Below are 15,703 nucleotides of genomic sequence, written 5' to 3'. Positions count from 1 at the left end.
AATTCAAGAGTATATATGTGAAAGGATGTTCACAGCAGCAAAAACAAAAACACACACACACAATTTAAATGTCCATCAACAGAGTATTAAAGGAAATTATACACCACTGTACAATGGAATACTAATAATGGCACATGATTTCACTGAAGGAGAGGTAGAGAATGAGTTACATACAGCAGCAACATCAGTTCAGGATGATTAGCTGGCTGGCCAGGAAAATTAGGGATAAGGCAGAATTGGCTATTCATAGATAAGACATGTAAAAATTGGAAGTTTACAACGTATTTGCCTATATTCATATAAACCAGAGATGTGTCTTCTTCAAATAAATATCTGCATCACAAATATTTGACTTTCTGGATCGAAACTTACGCAACATTATACTGGAACCATAAATCCAAATGATGTATGTAACAAAATTTAGCTACAGACTGAATAGTGTCAGAAGAGCTACAAATTTTTAAAAAGACATTTTAGATAATTCCATGAGAAACAGTGACAGCAAACTGGAACCCTGTGGGCCACGCAGCTGTCTCTGAAGTCCACATGAAGGAAGAATGCCCTTTAGGAGAAACTACCTTAGAAAAGTCATTTCCGTAACGAATTCCCAAAATAAAGTCCCAAAATCTCTAGTTTATGATTAATTCTGAGATATACTGTAGCTCTGGTATGTTTTATTAGAAAAGAAGTCAATATTTTGGCAAAATCTCCAACACCTTAATCGAATATATCTAACTGCATAATAGTCAAGGCAGGTTGGTTTATAAATTTTTTAAAAGATCATTAAATAGTAAGAGAGAAAGTAAATTTCATATCCTGTCTCTATGAGAGAATAGAATTACTTCATTTGTTTACCAGCTGGGTTGGAAACAAAGAACACACTCAGAGTAGAAGACAAACTGGGAAAATACCTCCATTAAAATACATTCCACATACAAAGTTTCTTTTATTCTTCCTAATGGCCTAACTCTTGTGGACTCAAAGAAAGTACGTTCCTAATAACTAAACACAACTACTATACTTAACTGAAATGTTTTCATTTTTGCCAAAATGTTATAATTATAGTTATAATTATAATTCCTCATTTTTTGCACAAACTCCTGTCACTTCAATTTAATTTTTTATGTTTTTAATTATTATTACTATTTACTTTTCTTCCTCACTAAATTTTTCCTTTACGTTCTTAATTTTGGTTTCTTATGTTCACAGTATATCAATGAAAGCAAAAGAGGATTAAAACCTCAATGCTACATCATTTTAAAACATTTGATACAGATTATGTTCATTCTAATCCGACCTTCCCCTCAGTAGGTTTACATACTATTTAAGAATAAACAATGGGACCGAGGACTCAGGATTCAATGCAAGAGTGCCTCGTGTCTTCTCCATTGTGCTGTCTTCTAGAGCAGTCCAATCTCTTTACAGACCTTAGTTCCACCTTCTAAGTGTTCTAATTGGGCCTGGATCTTTTCCATTACCAATCCTACCTCCCACAATTTTCATCTATTCTATTTACATGTATCTGTTTTAGTTTACTTGTGAAAGGGAAAGTAGTATAAATTTATCTTTAGATTTAAGTTTTGATTGGTAACTTAGTTTTAAAAGTTATTTCACTGCATATTATATTAAAATTTAATTCTCAAAATAACCTTCTGAGATAGGTATTATACAAAAGAGGAAACTGATGCTCAGACAGGTTGAGTGACCTATTAAGATCACAGGATTGCAAAGCTGAGAAATGAAATCCTGTCTTTGTCTCTAAGCCCAGTGCTCTTTCCACCATTCCACATGACCTCAAACTATTCTTCAGGAAAGAATATTAACAACTACATTTACCTAGCAAAATTGAAGAATTCAACACCAAAACTGTATTCCTTTACAATTTCTGTGCAATGGTCTAATTTTTATAATATGAAAGTTATTGAAGTACGTACGAACAAAGACATTTCTCAAAGAAATACAAAACTAGAGAAACTAGAGAAATTATTCTATTTCAAAATTACAAACTCACTGTGTCATAGAAAGGTCTCCAGAGATGAATGAAGACCTTCACAATGAGAGAACAAGATGTTTAAACACTACATGCTACCAGTTTACCAGAGTAGAGTAATAATTTATACTAGGCCACGACTCCTAACACAAAGAATAAAAAGTATAACCAGCAATTATACAATAATCTAATATACAGAATACATATCAATATTCAGAATGCTGATCCTAAAGCACTGATGAAGCTAAAGCTTTGTTTGACATATTGTTGTTGTTTTATTTTTTTTAATTAAAAAAAATTTTTTTTAATGTTTTATTTATTTCTAGGAGAGAAAGAGAGAGAGACAGCGTGAGCAGGGGAGGGTCAGAGAGAGAGGGAATCACAGACTCTGAAACAGGCTCCAGGCTCTGAGCTGGCAGTCAGCACAGAGCCCGACGAGGGGCCCAAACCCACGAACCCGCGAGATCATGACCTAAGCGAAAGTCGGACGCTTAACCGACTAAGGCACCCAGGCACCCCCTGTGGTTGTTGTTGTTTTAAACCTGAACTTAATCTTGAGATTAAAACCTGAGCTGAGATCGAGTTGGATGTTTAACTGGCCGAGCCATCCAAGTACCCCATGGCATATTCTTACTAAAAATAGTTACAGAGTTTTAAGTTTCTTTTGGTGAAGTCCTATACCAATATGTAACTATGTCTGACCTATACTCTATCACAGAAATCCTTACCTGCTGCTCTTAGACAGTGTTAAGAAGTATACCACTCTTCAAAATGTTTAGCAAGACAAAAATCTTACTTACTAGGTTCAACTGATAGTTATATCCAATGAAGTTCAATGGAGAGTCCATCAAATGTGCACTATGAGTCAGATAACATGCTAAGCATCATGGCTTCCCTAAGGAAGTTAATGGTCAAAGGGAGTGGTCAAAGAGTTCACAAACATATAAACAGATACAATTAATTTTAATATAGTTGATGCAAAGAAAGAGATATGCAAAAGATGTCATGGGAGCAAATGAAGGGCACACAGCCAAACTATGGTGTTTAGAAGTGGTTTCCAGGAGTAGGTAATTCAAGTCATAGAGTGCATCATGAGCAAAGGCACAGACACATGGAACAGCAAGACATGTAAAGGAATCCATAGCTCAAAGTGCAAGGTTAGGACTGGAAGAAAGTAAGAACAAAGGAATACACAGAGGCTAGAAAAAGGAAGATATTGTATACTATGTTAAGCTTGGCTCTGCCCTATAGGTGACCAGGAGGCATCACAGTGAGTAAGCAGAATTTGCACAGTTAGCTCTGTGTTTTTAGACTGAGCCCCCTAATGGCAAATTAAAAAGATGGTTTCTAAGAGGTAAGAATGGAGAATACAATGAGTCTAGAGAGATGATGATGGGGGCCTAAACCACAGCAGTGATAAGGAGAATCCAGATGGGTAGATCAATCTGAGCAACATTTTGGAGGAAAAATTGACATAACTTTACACTGGATACATGGAGTGAGAAGGGGCAGGGGGGTGGCGGGAGGGGAGACATGTAAGATAATTCCCAGACTTCTGGAACTATGCCCAATAGGGTAGAGTTATATTAAAAGTTCATTTTAATTATGTTGACTGTCCTCCACTTCTTTTATTCAAACCTTTTTTAATTTTTAATAGAAATACCCTCATATTACGTATATAGACTTCCTTGGCACCATGCCCTAACACGATTCTGCTTCAAAGTACAATACATCTATTTCCTAACCATGTGTTAAGATATCTAGGATTTGGCAACCAACACCTTCAACTTATTACATATGCTGAATAATCCTCACTACAAGTTTTTTTATTTACTACTAATTTATGATAGCTATGATAAAGAATCTATTAGTATTCTAATCACCTTACTAATAGTTACATGCCTTTCATTCTAATATTTATGTTTATGTTCATCTTATAGTTTAGTGCAATGACCAGAACTTCTAGAATAAATGTTAAATAATAATGGGGGCACATGGGTGGCTCAGTCAGTTAAGCATCTGACTTCAGCTCAGGTCATGATCTCACAGTTCAGGAGTTCGAGCCCCGCACTGGGCTCTCTGCTGTCAGTGCAGAGCCTGCTTCAGATCCTCTGTCCCCCCACCCTCTCTCTGCTCCTTCCCTGCTCACGCTTTGTGCTCCCTCTCTCTCTCAAAAATAAATAAATAGAAAATTTAAAAATAAATAACGCAGATATCTTTGTTTTGTTCCTAAATGTTAGTTTATCATGTTTAGAAAGTACCCACCCATTCCAACGATACCGACTTTTTTAAAAGCTCACTTATAAAAGATCACCATTAAAAACTGAAACATAAAAATTAGGTCATTCATATCTGATCCTATTACAAATCCATCTTTTACCTCAAACATTTGGAAATAAATTTCATTTTTATATCTGTATTATAAGTTACAAAATATAAAGTAACTATTCATAAATTCTTCCCCAAAATGTTAATAAAGTATAATATATAATTGATCTCTGCCACTATTTTCCTATAGAAAGGACATAAAATCTTACAACAACCACAACAAAAAGAAAATGTAGTTTACAGGAGATACTAACTACAGCTAGTATATTTTAAATATATTCAGATTTAAATTTGAAATGACCAGAGCAAAATACATGTTTAATAAGGATTAAAAACCACCCACTAAGAAAGTAGTGGTCTTACCTGTAACGAACATGAAAAGAATGGTCTTCCCTCATGCTTATCAAATTTTCCTCCATCGAGTCATATTATAAGCTGAGTAAAATACGAAATTATTTTATTTTCAGCCAATCCAGTTCTTTACAATGTAGAATTGTTGCAGCACATTGTCCGGTTAGTATATTAATGAATTGGTGTTAATACATCCTAAGCTCCTGCTTCTTCTTTATTAATAATGAAAGGAGGTCAATGTCAGACAGCTTAAAGGTTCAAAATGTGTCCCAAATCCTTGCATCTCTGGCCCTTTCAGCAGCACTTCAGCAACATTTCTGCAAAAGGAATACAAGATGCTTTGCTTGAAGTCCTATTTTCAAACAATAACCTAACGTAATTCCAAACAGCACATAATCACAGAGCTAACTCCACACACTGCTGTCCTGTCAATCAGGGGAGAGACAGCAGAGGGCTTAACTGTCACCATACAGCTTCTAAATAAGGATATGAATATATGATTTCATCTGAGACCTGTTCTTTAGTTTTTAAAATTCTCTTAAAATATGATAATTTTATGTAATATTTTTATTATAAACAAATTTAGGAGAATGTGTTAAGAGTATCTAAAGACAAAATTATGATACTCCAAGCTTTTAAAAACTGCTATTATAACAAGTTAAATAAAAAGTCAGTAATTATTTGAACACGTCAAATCCAAACTTTAAATTTATTCCTTCAAGGGGCGCCTAGGTGGCTTAGTCGGTTAAGCGTCCGACTTTTGCTTAGGTCATGATCTCGCGGTTCGTGGGTTCGAGCCCCGCGTCGGGCTCTGTGCTGACTGCCAGCTCAGAGCCTGGAGCCTGTTTCAGTCTGTGACTCCCTCTCTCTCTGACCCTCCTCTGCTCGTGCTGTCTCTCTCTCTCTCCTAGAAATAAATTTTTTAAAAAAATTAAAAAAAAAATTATTCCTTCAAGATATTTGTAATCATTAGATTATATTTGTATTCATTTGTTCCCAAAGTATATTCTATTTTTACTAAGATCTTTAAAGTGTTTTTATTAAGTACAAAAAATATAGAAAATATGTGTATAATAGAATAAGATAATATTTATATACCACCACCCAATTTTAAGAAAAAGAAGAATATTATCACTGTCTTTGAAGTCTCCTGGGTGGTTCAACCTAAGCCATCACACCTTCCTTTCCCCTCTAAGGTGATCGCAAAACTGAATTTTGTTCATTATTCCCTTCTTGTCTTTATAACTTTAGTACAATGCTTATATAGGCCTAAAAATCATATCATTTAGTTTTATGTGGTTTTACTTAACATTATGCTTCTGAAATTCATCTTGTTGCACATAACTACAGTTTGTATATTTTAACTGCTGTGTACCAAATATGTTTTTATTCTGCTATTGATAGACATTTGGATTGTAATTTTTGGGGTTTTTGCTATTACTGAAGTACTGCTATGAACATTGGTAGTAATAACTCAAAGTACTGGTTAAACAGCACAGCAGATAAGCTAAAGAGAACTCGAAGAATATCTGAAGACATTATCCAGACATTCACAAATAGATAAAGAGATAAAAATACTGAAGAGCAGTTCAGAGAAAAGGAAGACAAAATGAGAGGCCCTGACATAGGTCTAATAATCATACTAGATGGGAAAAACAGAAAGGCAAAATGTTCAGTGATAAAGACAGAATGAATCAGAATTGAAGACAGATTTGAATTAGCAGATTGATGAAGCACACTAAGTCCTAAACAGGATAAATAAAAATGAATACCACACCCAGATCTATCACAGAGAAACTATAGAACATCATATATAAACTTTAACTTCTAAGGTAACAATTGAGAGAAACAAAGTAGATATATGTATGTGTATATATAAATAGACATAATTTATACACACACATATACACAATTATTATTAAGTCCTGGAATCTCAATGTTATAAACAACCCTATAGGTCAATTAGTCTAACATTTTACTACCTCATTCCCAGAAAGTTCTTGAGGCAGCTAATCCTAATTTTGAATTTCCTTTTAGAAAATTGTTCCATACTTTGAGGAATCTTTCTATTTCTATCCATTTTTTCCTTCTGCTGCCATCCAATAAGCCTAATTCCTTTTTCCACATAGCATCCTTTTAGATATTTTAGATTTTAGATATTTTAACTACCTGGGTGGCTCAGTCGGTTAAGAGTCCGACTCTTGGTTTCGGCTCAGGTCATGACGTCACAGTTTCATGAGTTCGAACCCTGCTTTGGGCTCTGTGTTGAACCTGCTTGGGATTCTGTCTCTCCCGCTCCCCCGTTCAGGCTGGTCTCTGTCTCTCTCAAAAATAAATAAACTTTTATAAATAAATATTTCAACTATAACATAAGCTAGACTCTAAATCACACATACCCACTGCTTTGTTAATCAAGTACAGTTTGAGAGAGGTTAGTAGAAACAGAGCAGTGAGGATCTGTGAGGAGGAAGGAGGTAGAAGGTCTAGCCTTGGGAATATTGACAAGCTTCCCAGAGGAAATGAGGTTTTCATATTAATAACCATTTTGACACATAAAAAACACAAAACATTATTCCTCTTATCTTTCCCTTGGCCAGCAAAAGAAGCAGTGTCTTAAGAATGGATGAAAAGACAGGGTAGCAGCTATCAATCCAACAAACCCCTTTTTCTTTTATTCAGAATTCACTGGCCTCCTTAATAATAATAAAACACTATTAACACTATTAGTGTAGATATTAATAGCAATAGCTTCAACGTACACAAGGTTACACTATAGCTAAACTGTCAACCAAAAGGTCTTCCCCTATCCATGTTGCGGTTTAGGCTATTTAGGCTGTTATTTATAAAATGGGGCAGAAGGTGAAGTACTAGAATAAATTAAATTTTGAATTAAATTAAGTTATAATTTAGTTGAAATATTTTATTCAGATAATGAAATTCCAAATTTTAGCAATCATTAAAAATATGTTAACTTCATACTTATTAAAATGGAAACATGCAGCCAAATTAACAAATGTAAATAAATGAAATTGTGAAATACCTTACTTAAGATTGCATAGAGACACATTTTAAAAATAATTAAAATAGGCAAGAAGATAGAATGCTATTCACCATTTCCGTAAGGACAATTTATAACACGGTTTTACTATTCCCAAAAGAAGTGTATCCCCAAAGAAGTCACTCTTTCATTTACAATCTCCATAATGAAGTAGCATTTCTTGTAATTATTCACTGAACAAGTAATTCTTGATTCAATGATTAATTCTGCAAGAACTCTCTAACCAATTTAGTAACAATGTGTTCATTTATGCTCTATATTACAAAGGGCTAACAAACCCACTTCATAGTTAACACAGAGTTTATATATTACCAGTATGACAGTAATACAATCTGTAACAAATATTAAATTATGTTCATTAGGATAAGAAAATTTAATGACAGGACCAGGAAATAGAATGAAAATTATAGGTTTGAAAGAATATTAAGTAGTCACCAAATTTAACCTCCAATCTCCATTAAGACTTATTACTAATAATTCACAAGGAACATATATGTGCTTAGTAGTATCTCTCAGGTTTTAAAAAACAATGCTCCCGAAACCTCACTGCTAACAAAAACTCTCAGCATCTTTTGGTCTAATCATACAGAAATAAAGAGTAAGAAATAATTTTTTTCTATATGCTAAAAACTGACAAAAGCATACTGGAAGATAAGCTAGTATATAATTCTGATTGCCTCACTTTTAATTACCTGATTAAGAAGTCAAAATAGGCAGATTCCCATTACACAGCTAGGTGGACTTCTAGGCACTGTCCAAAGTTGTAATCAGAGTAAACAATAAATCCTATCCTTGCTTTACTCCATCAGCAGTAAAATATTTACAAACTAAGTGATGGGGAAACATAGGGGATACACGGTTAAACGTATTATCTTTTGTCCTTCTTTCAGTTTATTCAAACTATCCAACATAAATGACAATAACCTCTGGTCTGATTCTTTAAGTATCTCTAATAAACTGGTAACTCTCATCAGGCAATAAATGTAACTTACTTTTCTTGCCTCCACGTTGGATAATCTAAATTCTTTAAAATTCTTTTATCTTCATAATTCCCTCTAAGGAGCAACAGTCAAGTTCTCCAAATCCCTTTCAGTTGTAATGTTTCAAGTCAGGTACAGTAGCCCTTTAACAATCTGGGCTGGGGGCGCCTGTGTGGCTCAGTCTATTAAGCGTCCAACTTCAGCTCAGGTCATGGCTCAGGTCATGACCTCACGGTTTGGTTTGTGAGTTGGAGCCCCCTGTAGGACTCTGTGCTGACAGCTAGCTCAGAGCCTGGAGCCTGCTTCAGATTGTGTATCTCCCTCTCTCTCTGACCCTCCCCTGCTCATGCTGTCTCTCTCTCTTTCTCTCAGATATAAATAAAACATAAAAAGAAAAATTTGGGCAGGGATAAATATGGACAAAGAATCAAGAACACATTTAAAATGAAGTTCTTTTATATTAGACTTAAGGGTACCGGTCATAACAAATACACATCACATAATAATGAACATAATAAAAAAGGATGCCAAAACAAAGTCCAATAGAAAGAAGAGTTCAGAGCTTGATTTTAGTGTGGCAGGTGCTGAGGGAACCAATTAAAGCAAGAAAAATTATTTTGACATCAGAATACATGACATGGGAAATTAGTGCCTAAAGCAAGGGAAGTCAGACCCTAGAATGGCTGGGTACTTGATTAGGTAATGTGGCTAAAAATACCTAAAGAAAAATGAAAAACAACGGCCACTGACTAGATAAGAGAAGTAAAGGTCAAGCAGTAACATAGAGCATGCAAGATTTCCAATTTTCAAAGTAGATGGAACAGTAGCAGTGCGCAGTGACTGACAAATTGGATTGGAAGAGGGATACTTCCAAGGGGAGAAAATGGAATACTTAAGACTTTGAAGAGGGAAAAGTGTAAGACTTCTATTAAACTTTTGTACTCAGTAGAGTGCTATATTCACAAATAATAGCTGGAAAAAATAAAGATATCAAACGAGATAATCTGAAATCATATAAAATTTGATAAATGGGTAAGAATCTGAAGGGTTAAAAAAAGTAGAACTGAGTGACTGACATTACTGAATTTTTGCACATCTTACATTAAAAATTAATTAAAGTACCAATGAGATCTAAATGTTAATCCTGCAATAAGAAGTCGGTGGCAAAATTAAAGAGAAATTGCAATGAAAGAAAAAATTAAAGCAATGCATAAAAGTTCTGATTCTTTTTTCAACATACTCAATCTCTAAACCAATATCATAACCAAATTTTTATATAATACTCTGAACTAAAGATAACTCAAGATTATAAGTGTGTATCCATATATATCTATGTATGGTGTTGAACATGGTTTTAGTATCAACTGATAATTGTCATATATAGCAAATGTAAATTACTTTACAAAATCCTAAATTAATGAAATAATCGTAGTGTTTAGTTAAGCAAATCACTCTATGCTCTATCATTCTAGAGAAATGCAAATTTATCAGATTATGCTGTAAAACTGTATGAGTAAAATTTTCCTTACGCAAATACATACTTCTAAATAAGTACTCCAATTAAAGCTAAGTCTTAATTTATTGCTAATCTTTAAGTCTGCAACAATCAATGTGAGATATTAGGCCAAGTTAGTTAGAAAACAAGCATAGCTAACAGTGTAACTGCTAACTATTAACACATATTTTATTATAACAACTTTCTAATGAGCTATTTGTGACTATCAATTAGCTAAATAAATAGAATAAAATTAAAAGAATAGATTAATGGTTTTAGATTCCAAATAAATCTATATCTTAAAGGTATACCACCAGTCAGAAGGGTTTCCAAGTGTATTTGAAATTAATCCTCAAGGTCATGGGGCACCTGGGTGGCTCAGTCGGTTAAGCATCTGACTTTGGCTCAGGTCATGATCTCACAGTTCAGGGATTCAAGCCCCGCATCAGGCTCTATGCTGACAGCTAGCTCAGAGCCTGGAGCTTGCTTCAGATTCTGTGTCTCCCTCTCTCTCTGACCCTCCCCTATTCATGCTGTCTCTCTCTCTCTCTCTGAAATAAATAAAACATTAAAAAAAATAGAAAAGAAATTAATCCTCAAGGTCATTATGAAAGATGTCAATTTATGCAAGCTAAAGGCACTATTTCAAACTCTCATTTTTATTACTTTTTTTTTTTTTTAAAGTTTGTTTATTTTGAGAGAGAGCGAGTACAAGGCGGGGAGGGGCAGAGAGAGAGAGGAAGAGAGAATCCCCAACAGGCTCCATGCTGTCAGCACAGAGCCAAATGTCAGGCTCAAACTCATGAACCACAAGATCACGACCTGAGACGAAACCAAGAGGCAGATGCTTAACCAACTGAGCCACCCAGACACCCCTCTCATTATTATTCTTGGCAGGTTAAAAAAATATACTATGATCCAAGGGTGCCTGGATGGCTCAGCTGGTTAAGCATTTGATTCTGGATTTTGGCTCAGGTCATGATCTCACGGTTTGTAAGTTCAAGCCCCACATCAGGCTCTGTGCTGACAGTGCAGAGCCTGCTTGGGATTCTCGACCTGTGCCTTTCCCCCAGTCATGCTCGCTCGCTCTCTCTCAAAAAAAATATATGTGTATATGTGTGTGTGTGTGTGTGTGTGTGTGTGTGTGTGTGTGTATCTCCATCCAGAGCTATGGCCTTTAGAAATGGCAAAACAACAAATGCAACCATTTCAGACTAATATAATCTAAACAATTTTAACGATATACAATAAGAATTCTTTTTCAGGTTTTCAATGTTTACAACTAAAAGCTCACCACTCTAAACAACTCTGCATAATCTTCCTTTTTTGATGGGGAACATTTGTATTTAAAGAGTCCAATGAATTATCCGTGGATAACCAAATACAAATATATATGAAATTTCAAATTAGATAAATACTAAAACAAAATATAACGTAGAAGAAGAAAAAGATTTGAATATTTCAAGCCTTGATCTTAGCATTGTTGTTAAACAGTGAGAAAGGACCAAGTATGCGTCTATTTGGATAAGAAATGCTGAATGTTTGTGGGTCAATGGCAGTTTCCAAAAGTCTGTACACAAAGCACTATGGATATAATAATTATTACGTGAGCAAACTCAGTGTCTTTGGTTTGGCAGGCCATGATAAATCAGGAAGAAGTTGAATACTGAAGATTTTTCTGGGGGGAGATACACTAGAAAGGGGCTCCATTTTTATATTATACATGGAGTCCCTCTGAATTATACCAATGACTACACCAATCATCAAAACTGCTGTTTTGTAGTTACAATCCTCAGTGATTACAATAATTCAAGAGGATGAAATAGTTGTTTAAAAATTTCAAGGGCAAAAGACAGATTGCTTTTATTTAACATTCCCAATCTTGGTTTCCTTTTTCCCTGCAAAGCAGTTACTGAATCACAAGTAATGCTCCAACAAGATTATTTATATTTAAAAATATAGGTATGTTCAACTAAAGGAATAGTTATGTTCATTAGAATATTAGTATTTTTCTCCTTATTACTTGGTTTTATTTCTCATCAAACTGAAGCCCAGAGTTTACAAATAATGTTAATTTTCTCTCCTACAAAAAAAGGTTAAATATAGTTCATTTAATGTATTAGTAAAATTAAGAACCTTCTGCAAGAGTTTCAATTAAACACATAAGGAAAGGGATTTGTAGTTAACACTTATAAACACATAAAAATGGATTCATAGAAGTATTACAATACCAAAGTTATAAAAGGCATAGTGATGACTGAGAGAAAAAAGACATTCTAAATTTTCGTCATTCCCAATTATACATTCAGTGCTTTCCAAAGGACTACTCAGGTTAAAAGACCAAGAGATCACAGAATATGTCTGCAATCCAAAAACACTGATAATTTACACTAAGCCCAATTTCTACCAAAATAAAACAAAATCCTTACATGTACATATATTAGTCCTTGCCCTTTCTGATCTGTAATCTCTTTGTTAATAAATAAATAAATAAATGTTTATTTAAGTGTTTTATTTTTAGGGCCTATATAAATTTTGGACAACCATGATGCAATTAATTGGAGCTCAAAGAAACAAATTAAAAATAAATGTAGCTTTCTGTAGACACTGCTGTGCCGGAAAAAAAGAGAGAGAGAGAGAGAGAGAAGAGATAGATACACAGAACGGGGAGAACACAACTTATAGAAAAGCTGGTAACCAAGTTACCTGAATAATTGACCTATAGCTATTCAGTACTATCAGTGTTGGTCAGTCATCAGCTTAAATCAAAAGATATATGAAAAACTCAATAGAGAACAGAGTGGTCCTTTCTACTAGCCATTGTTCTAGAGTTAAGTGACAACAAACCAGCTCTCTTAACAGGACTTTAAAAAAGCAAAACTGGTTTCAAATAAATTTTTAAGCAGAAATAAATCTCAAATGCACAAGGGTTAAAAATGTTAAAAGGGTTGCTAGAGAGTTTGAATTTAGAATTCTTTATAGGAAAATATAACTTTTTCTTCTTCCACAAGTTATCACTATCCTGGGGAAAAATGTGATTATTCATAGGATGAGCATTGGATGTTATATGTAAGTGATGAATCACTAAATTCTATTCCTGAAATCGTTATTACACTATATGTTAACTAACTTGGATTTAAATTTAAATAAATAAAAATTTAAAAATGTGATTATTCAATTCAGTAATGCTATGAGATATGGGAAGAATGATTCTATTTTTTTTCTCTAGGTTTATTTATTGTTAGAGAGAGAAAAAGAGAGAGCAAGCATGAATGGGGGAGGGGCAGAGAAAGAGAGAGAGGGAGACAGAACTCTAAGCAGGCTCTGCACTGTCAGCGCAGAGCCCAACTCAGGGCTCAGACTCACTAAACCATGAGATCATGACCTGAGCAGAAGACAAGAGTCCAATGCTTAACCAACTGAACCACCCAGGTGCCCCTAGAATGATTCTAAATAAAGAGGACCAGGGAAAGCTTTTTGGAAGCAAGGAATCCAGCCGGCACCTTAAAGGATAGGTAGACCTTATTAGGCAAATGGAGGAAAAGCATTCCAGTCACAGGGAAATGGCTCAAGCAAAAGCAAGGAGGTAGGAATGCACAGACTGTGTGCCCAGGACAAGCACACTGGGTTAGGAGTAGGAAAAGAGAAGTCTAAGACAGTACTAAAGTGTTAGGGATTGTGAATATGTATGTGGACTTGTATTTAACCTTGTAATTTTTTCAATGGAAGAATAACAAAGTTGGATCTGTGTTAGTAAGATAACTGGTAGCAACACATAGGGTAGAACACGGAGAAAGAAGAAAGATACTTCAAAAATTCTAGAAGCGGGGCACCTGGGTGGCTCAGTTGGTTGTACATCTGACTTCAGCTCAGATCATGATCTCACAGTTCCTGAATTGGAACCCTGCTTCCGGCCCACAGCTGTCAGCTCAAAGGCTGCTTAGGATCTGCTGAAAAATTTCAGTCAGTTAAGCATCCAAATCTTGGTTTCAGCTCAGGTCATGATTTGAGCCCCACATGGGGCTCTCTGTGCTGACAGCAGGGAGCCTGCTTGGGATTCTCTCTCCCACTTCTCTCTCTCCCCCTCCCGACTGCTCTCTTTCTCTCAAAATAAAATAAATAAAGTTCAAAGAAAATTTTTTTTAAACTTCCAGAAGCAACTACTGAATAGGAAGTTTTCTCTTGTCATCTCACAACAAACACCAAGCAAATTGGTTTGCACATAATTGATGTTTAGCAAATTTTTTTGATTTCTTGCCTGAGAAGAAGAGAAGAGCTAAGAAGTGGCAAAGAACCCTAGAACAGTGAGAACACTGGGCTTTAATACATATCTGCTCCACAGTAAAGAGTATATTCATATTCATGTGAATACATCAGGAAAGTTTTACTCAATTTTTTAATGTCTTTATAAAATAGATGATTAAGGATATTGAAAATGTAACAGATTTAAAAGGTCCTAAAAGGAAGACAGCTGTCCTAAAAGAAAGACTGAAATATTTCTGCATAGTTATCAACAAAACACAACACCTACAGGCATCTTAAAAGTGGACTATGTCCCTACAAATGGAATCCAGAGATCTGGAGGAGATTTAAACAGTCGCACAGAAGCAATACAGCGAGTGCTCTGGGATCAGGCCACAGTCTGAATCCTAGCACAGTGACTTATTAGTTAGATGATCTTGAGCTAGTTAAACTCTCAGAGTTGGTTTCGGCATAATGACACTTATCCAACATGTGTTGTGATGATGAGAGATCAGATTTATAAAGTACGTAACCCAGTGCCTGGCTCTGGTACTTAACGAAAGTACTCAATGAAGTATAGTAGTAATAATGTTAGTAGCTGTTATTATTTTTTAAATGTCTATTATTAGACTAATCTAAATCCACATCAGGTTTTTGGTTTTCAAATTCCAGAGAATTACAAAATTTTACTGTTTGGGTAAACCGCAGACACATTTTATGCTTAAGGCCATTTACAAAAAATCACTATAGGCTATCTTTATTGTAATTAGCCTAGCACCAAATCTGAAATTTATATTAAAATATAATATCTGTTAACACTTCATGCCTGACTTAATCACATTAGAAAATACAGCGAAACTGCAGCTCTAGCTTAAGCAGATTGGGGGGGAAATATCTCTACGGCAGCAACTTTTTACTTTGTATCTGCTCCACTTCTCATATTGTAAATAAGGAACAGCCGAAGGAAAGGGCTTGCCAGAATGAATACATGGTAAGGCGTAAAGCAGAGGAGGTCCGGGACTGCCCTTCTCCCGAGCCCTCACTCTCCTCACACATCCCCGTGTCAACCGACGGCGACCGTGCCTTTGTGTAGAAGTAAGCAACATAAAAATCAACTAAAGCGGCTTCTCCAATAGTGACAACCCTAGCAAAAGTGGTTTTTATCTGAGGTAATCACAGCGGTGGTTATCAGACCGGAAATCTTCGCACACCCTCCTAAAGTGGCAGCCTGAAAATTCAGCTGGGTTGGTACATTAACA

At 35.1% G+C, this 15,703-nt stretch overlaps 1 protein-coding gene across 2 annotated transcripts in view; it reads right to left on the bottom strand.

The window, feature by feature from the left end:
• Positions 1-15,703, bottom strand: part of GPSM2 (G protein signaling modulator 2) — a 52,321-nt gene that overhangs the window by 35,723 nt on the left and 895 nt on the right. Inside the window, exons 1-2 of one of the 2 annotated variants that reach the window (XM_077765565.1) lie at positions 6,839-6,981; positions 4,682-4,986 (exon numbers count right to left, since the gene is read on the bottom strand). In XM_077765565.1, the coding sequence (XP_077621691.1) occupies positions 4,682-4,737 (56 nt within the window). In that variant the 5' untranslated portion in view covers positions 4,738-4,986; positions 6,839-6,981. Of the gene's footprint in view, positions 1-4,681; positions 4,987-6,838; positions 6,982-15,703 lie in introns of those variants that run through there. The other variant, XM_077765566.1, reaches the window with a different exon arrangement.

Source organism: Crocuta crocuta, unplaced genomic scaffold, assembly GCF_008692635.1.
Source record: "Crocuta crocuta isolate KB4526 unplaced genomic scaffold, BGI_CrCroc_1.0 scaffold274, whole genome shotgun sequence".
Classification (NCBI taxonomy): Eukaryota; Metazoa; Chordata; class Mammalia; order Carnivora; family Hyaenidae; genus Crocuta; species Crocuta crocuta.
The sequence above is the reverse complement of the archived record's forward strand: the minus strand, read 5'-3'. Positions and strand labels throughout refer to the sequence as shown.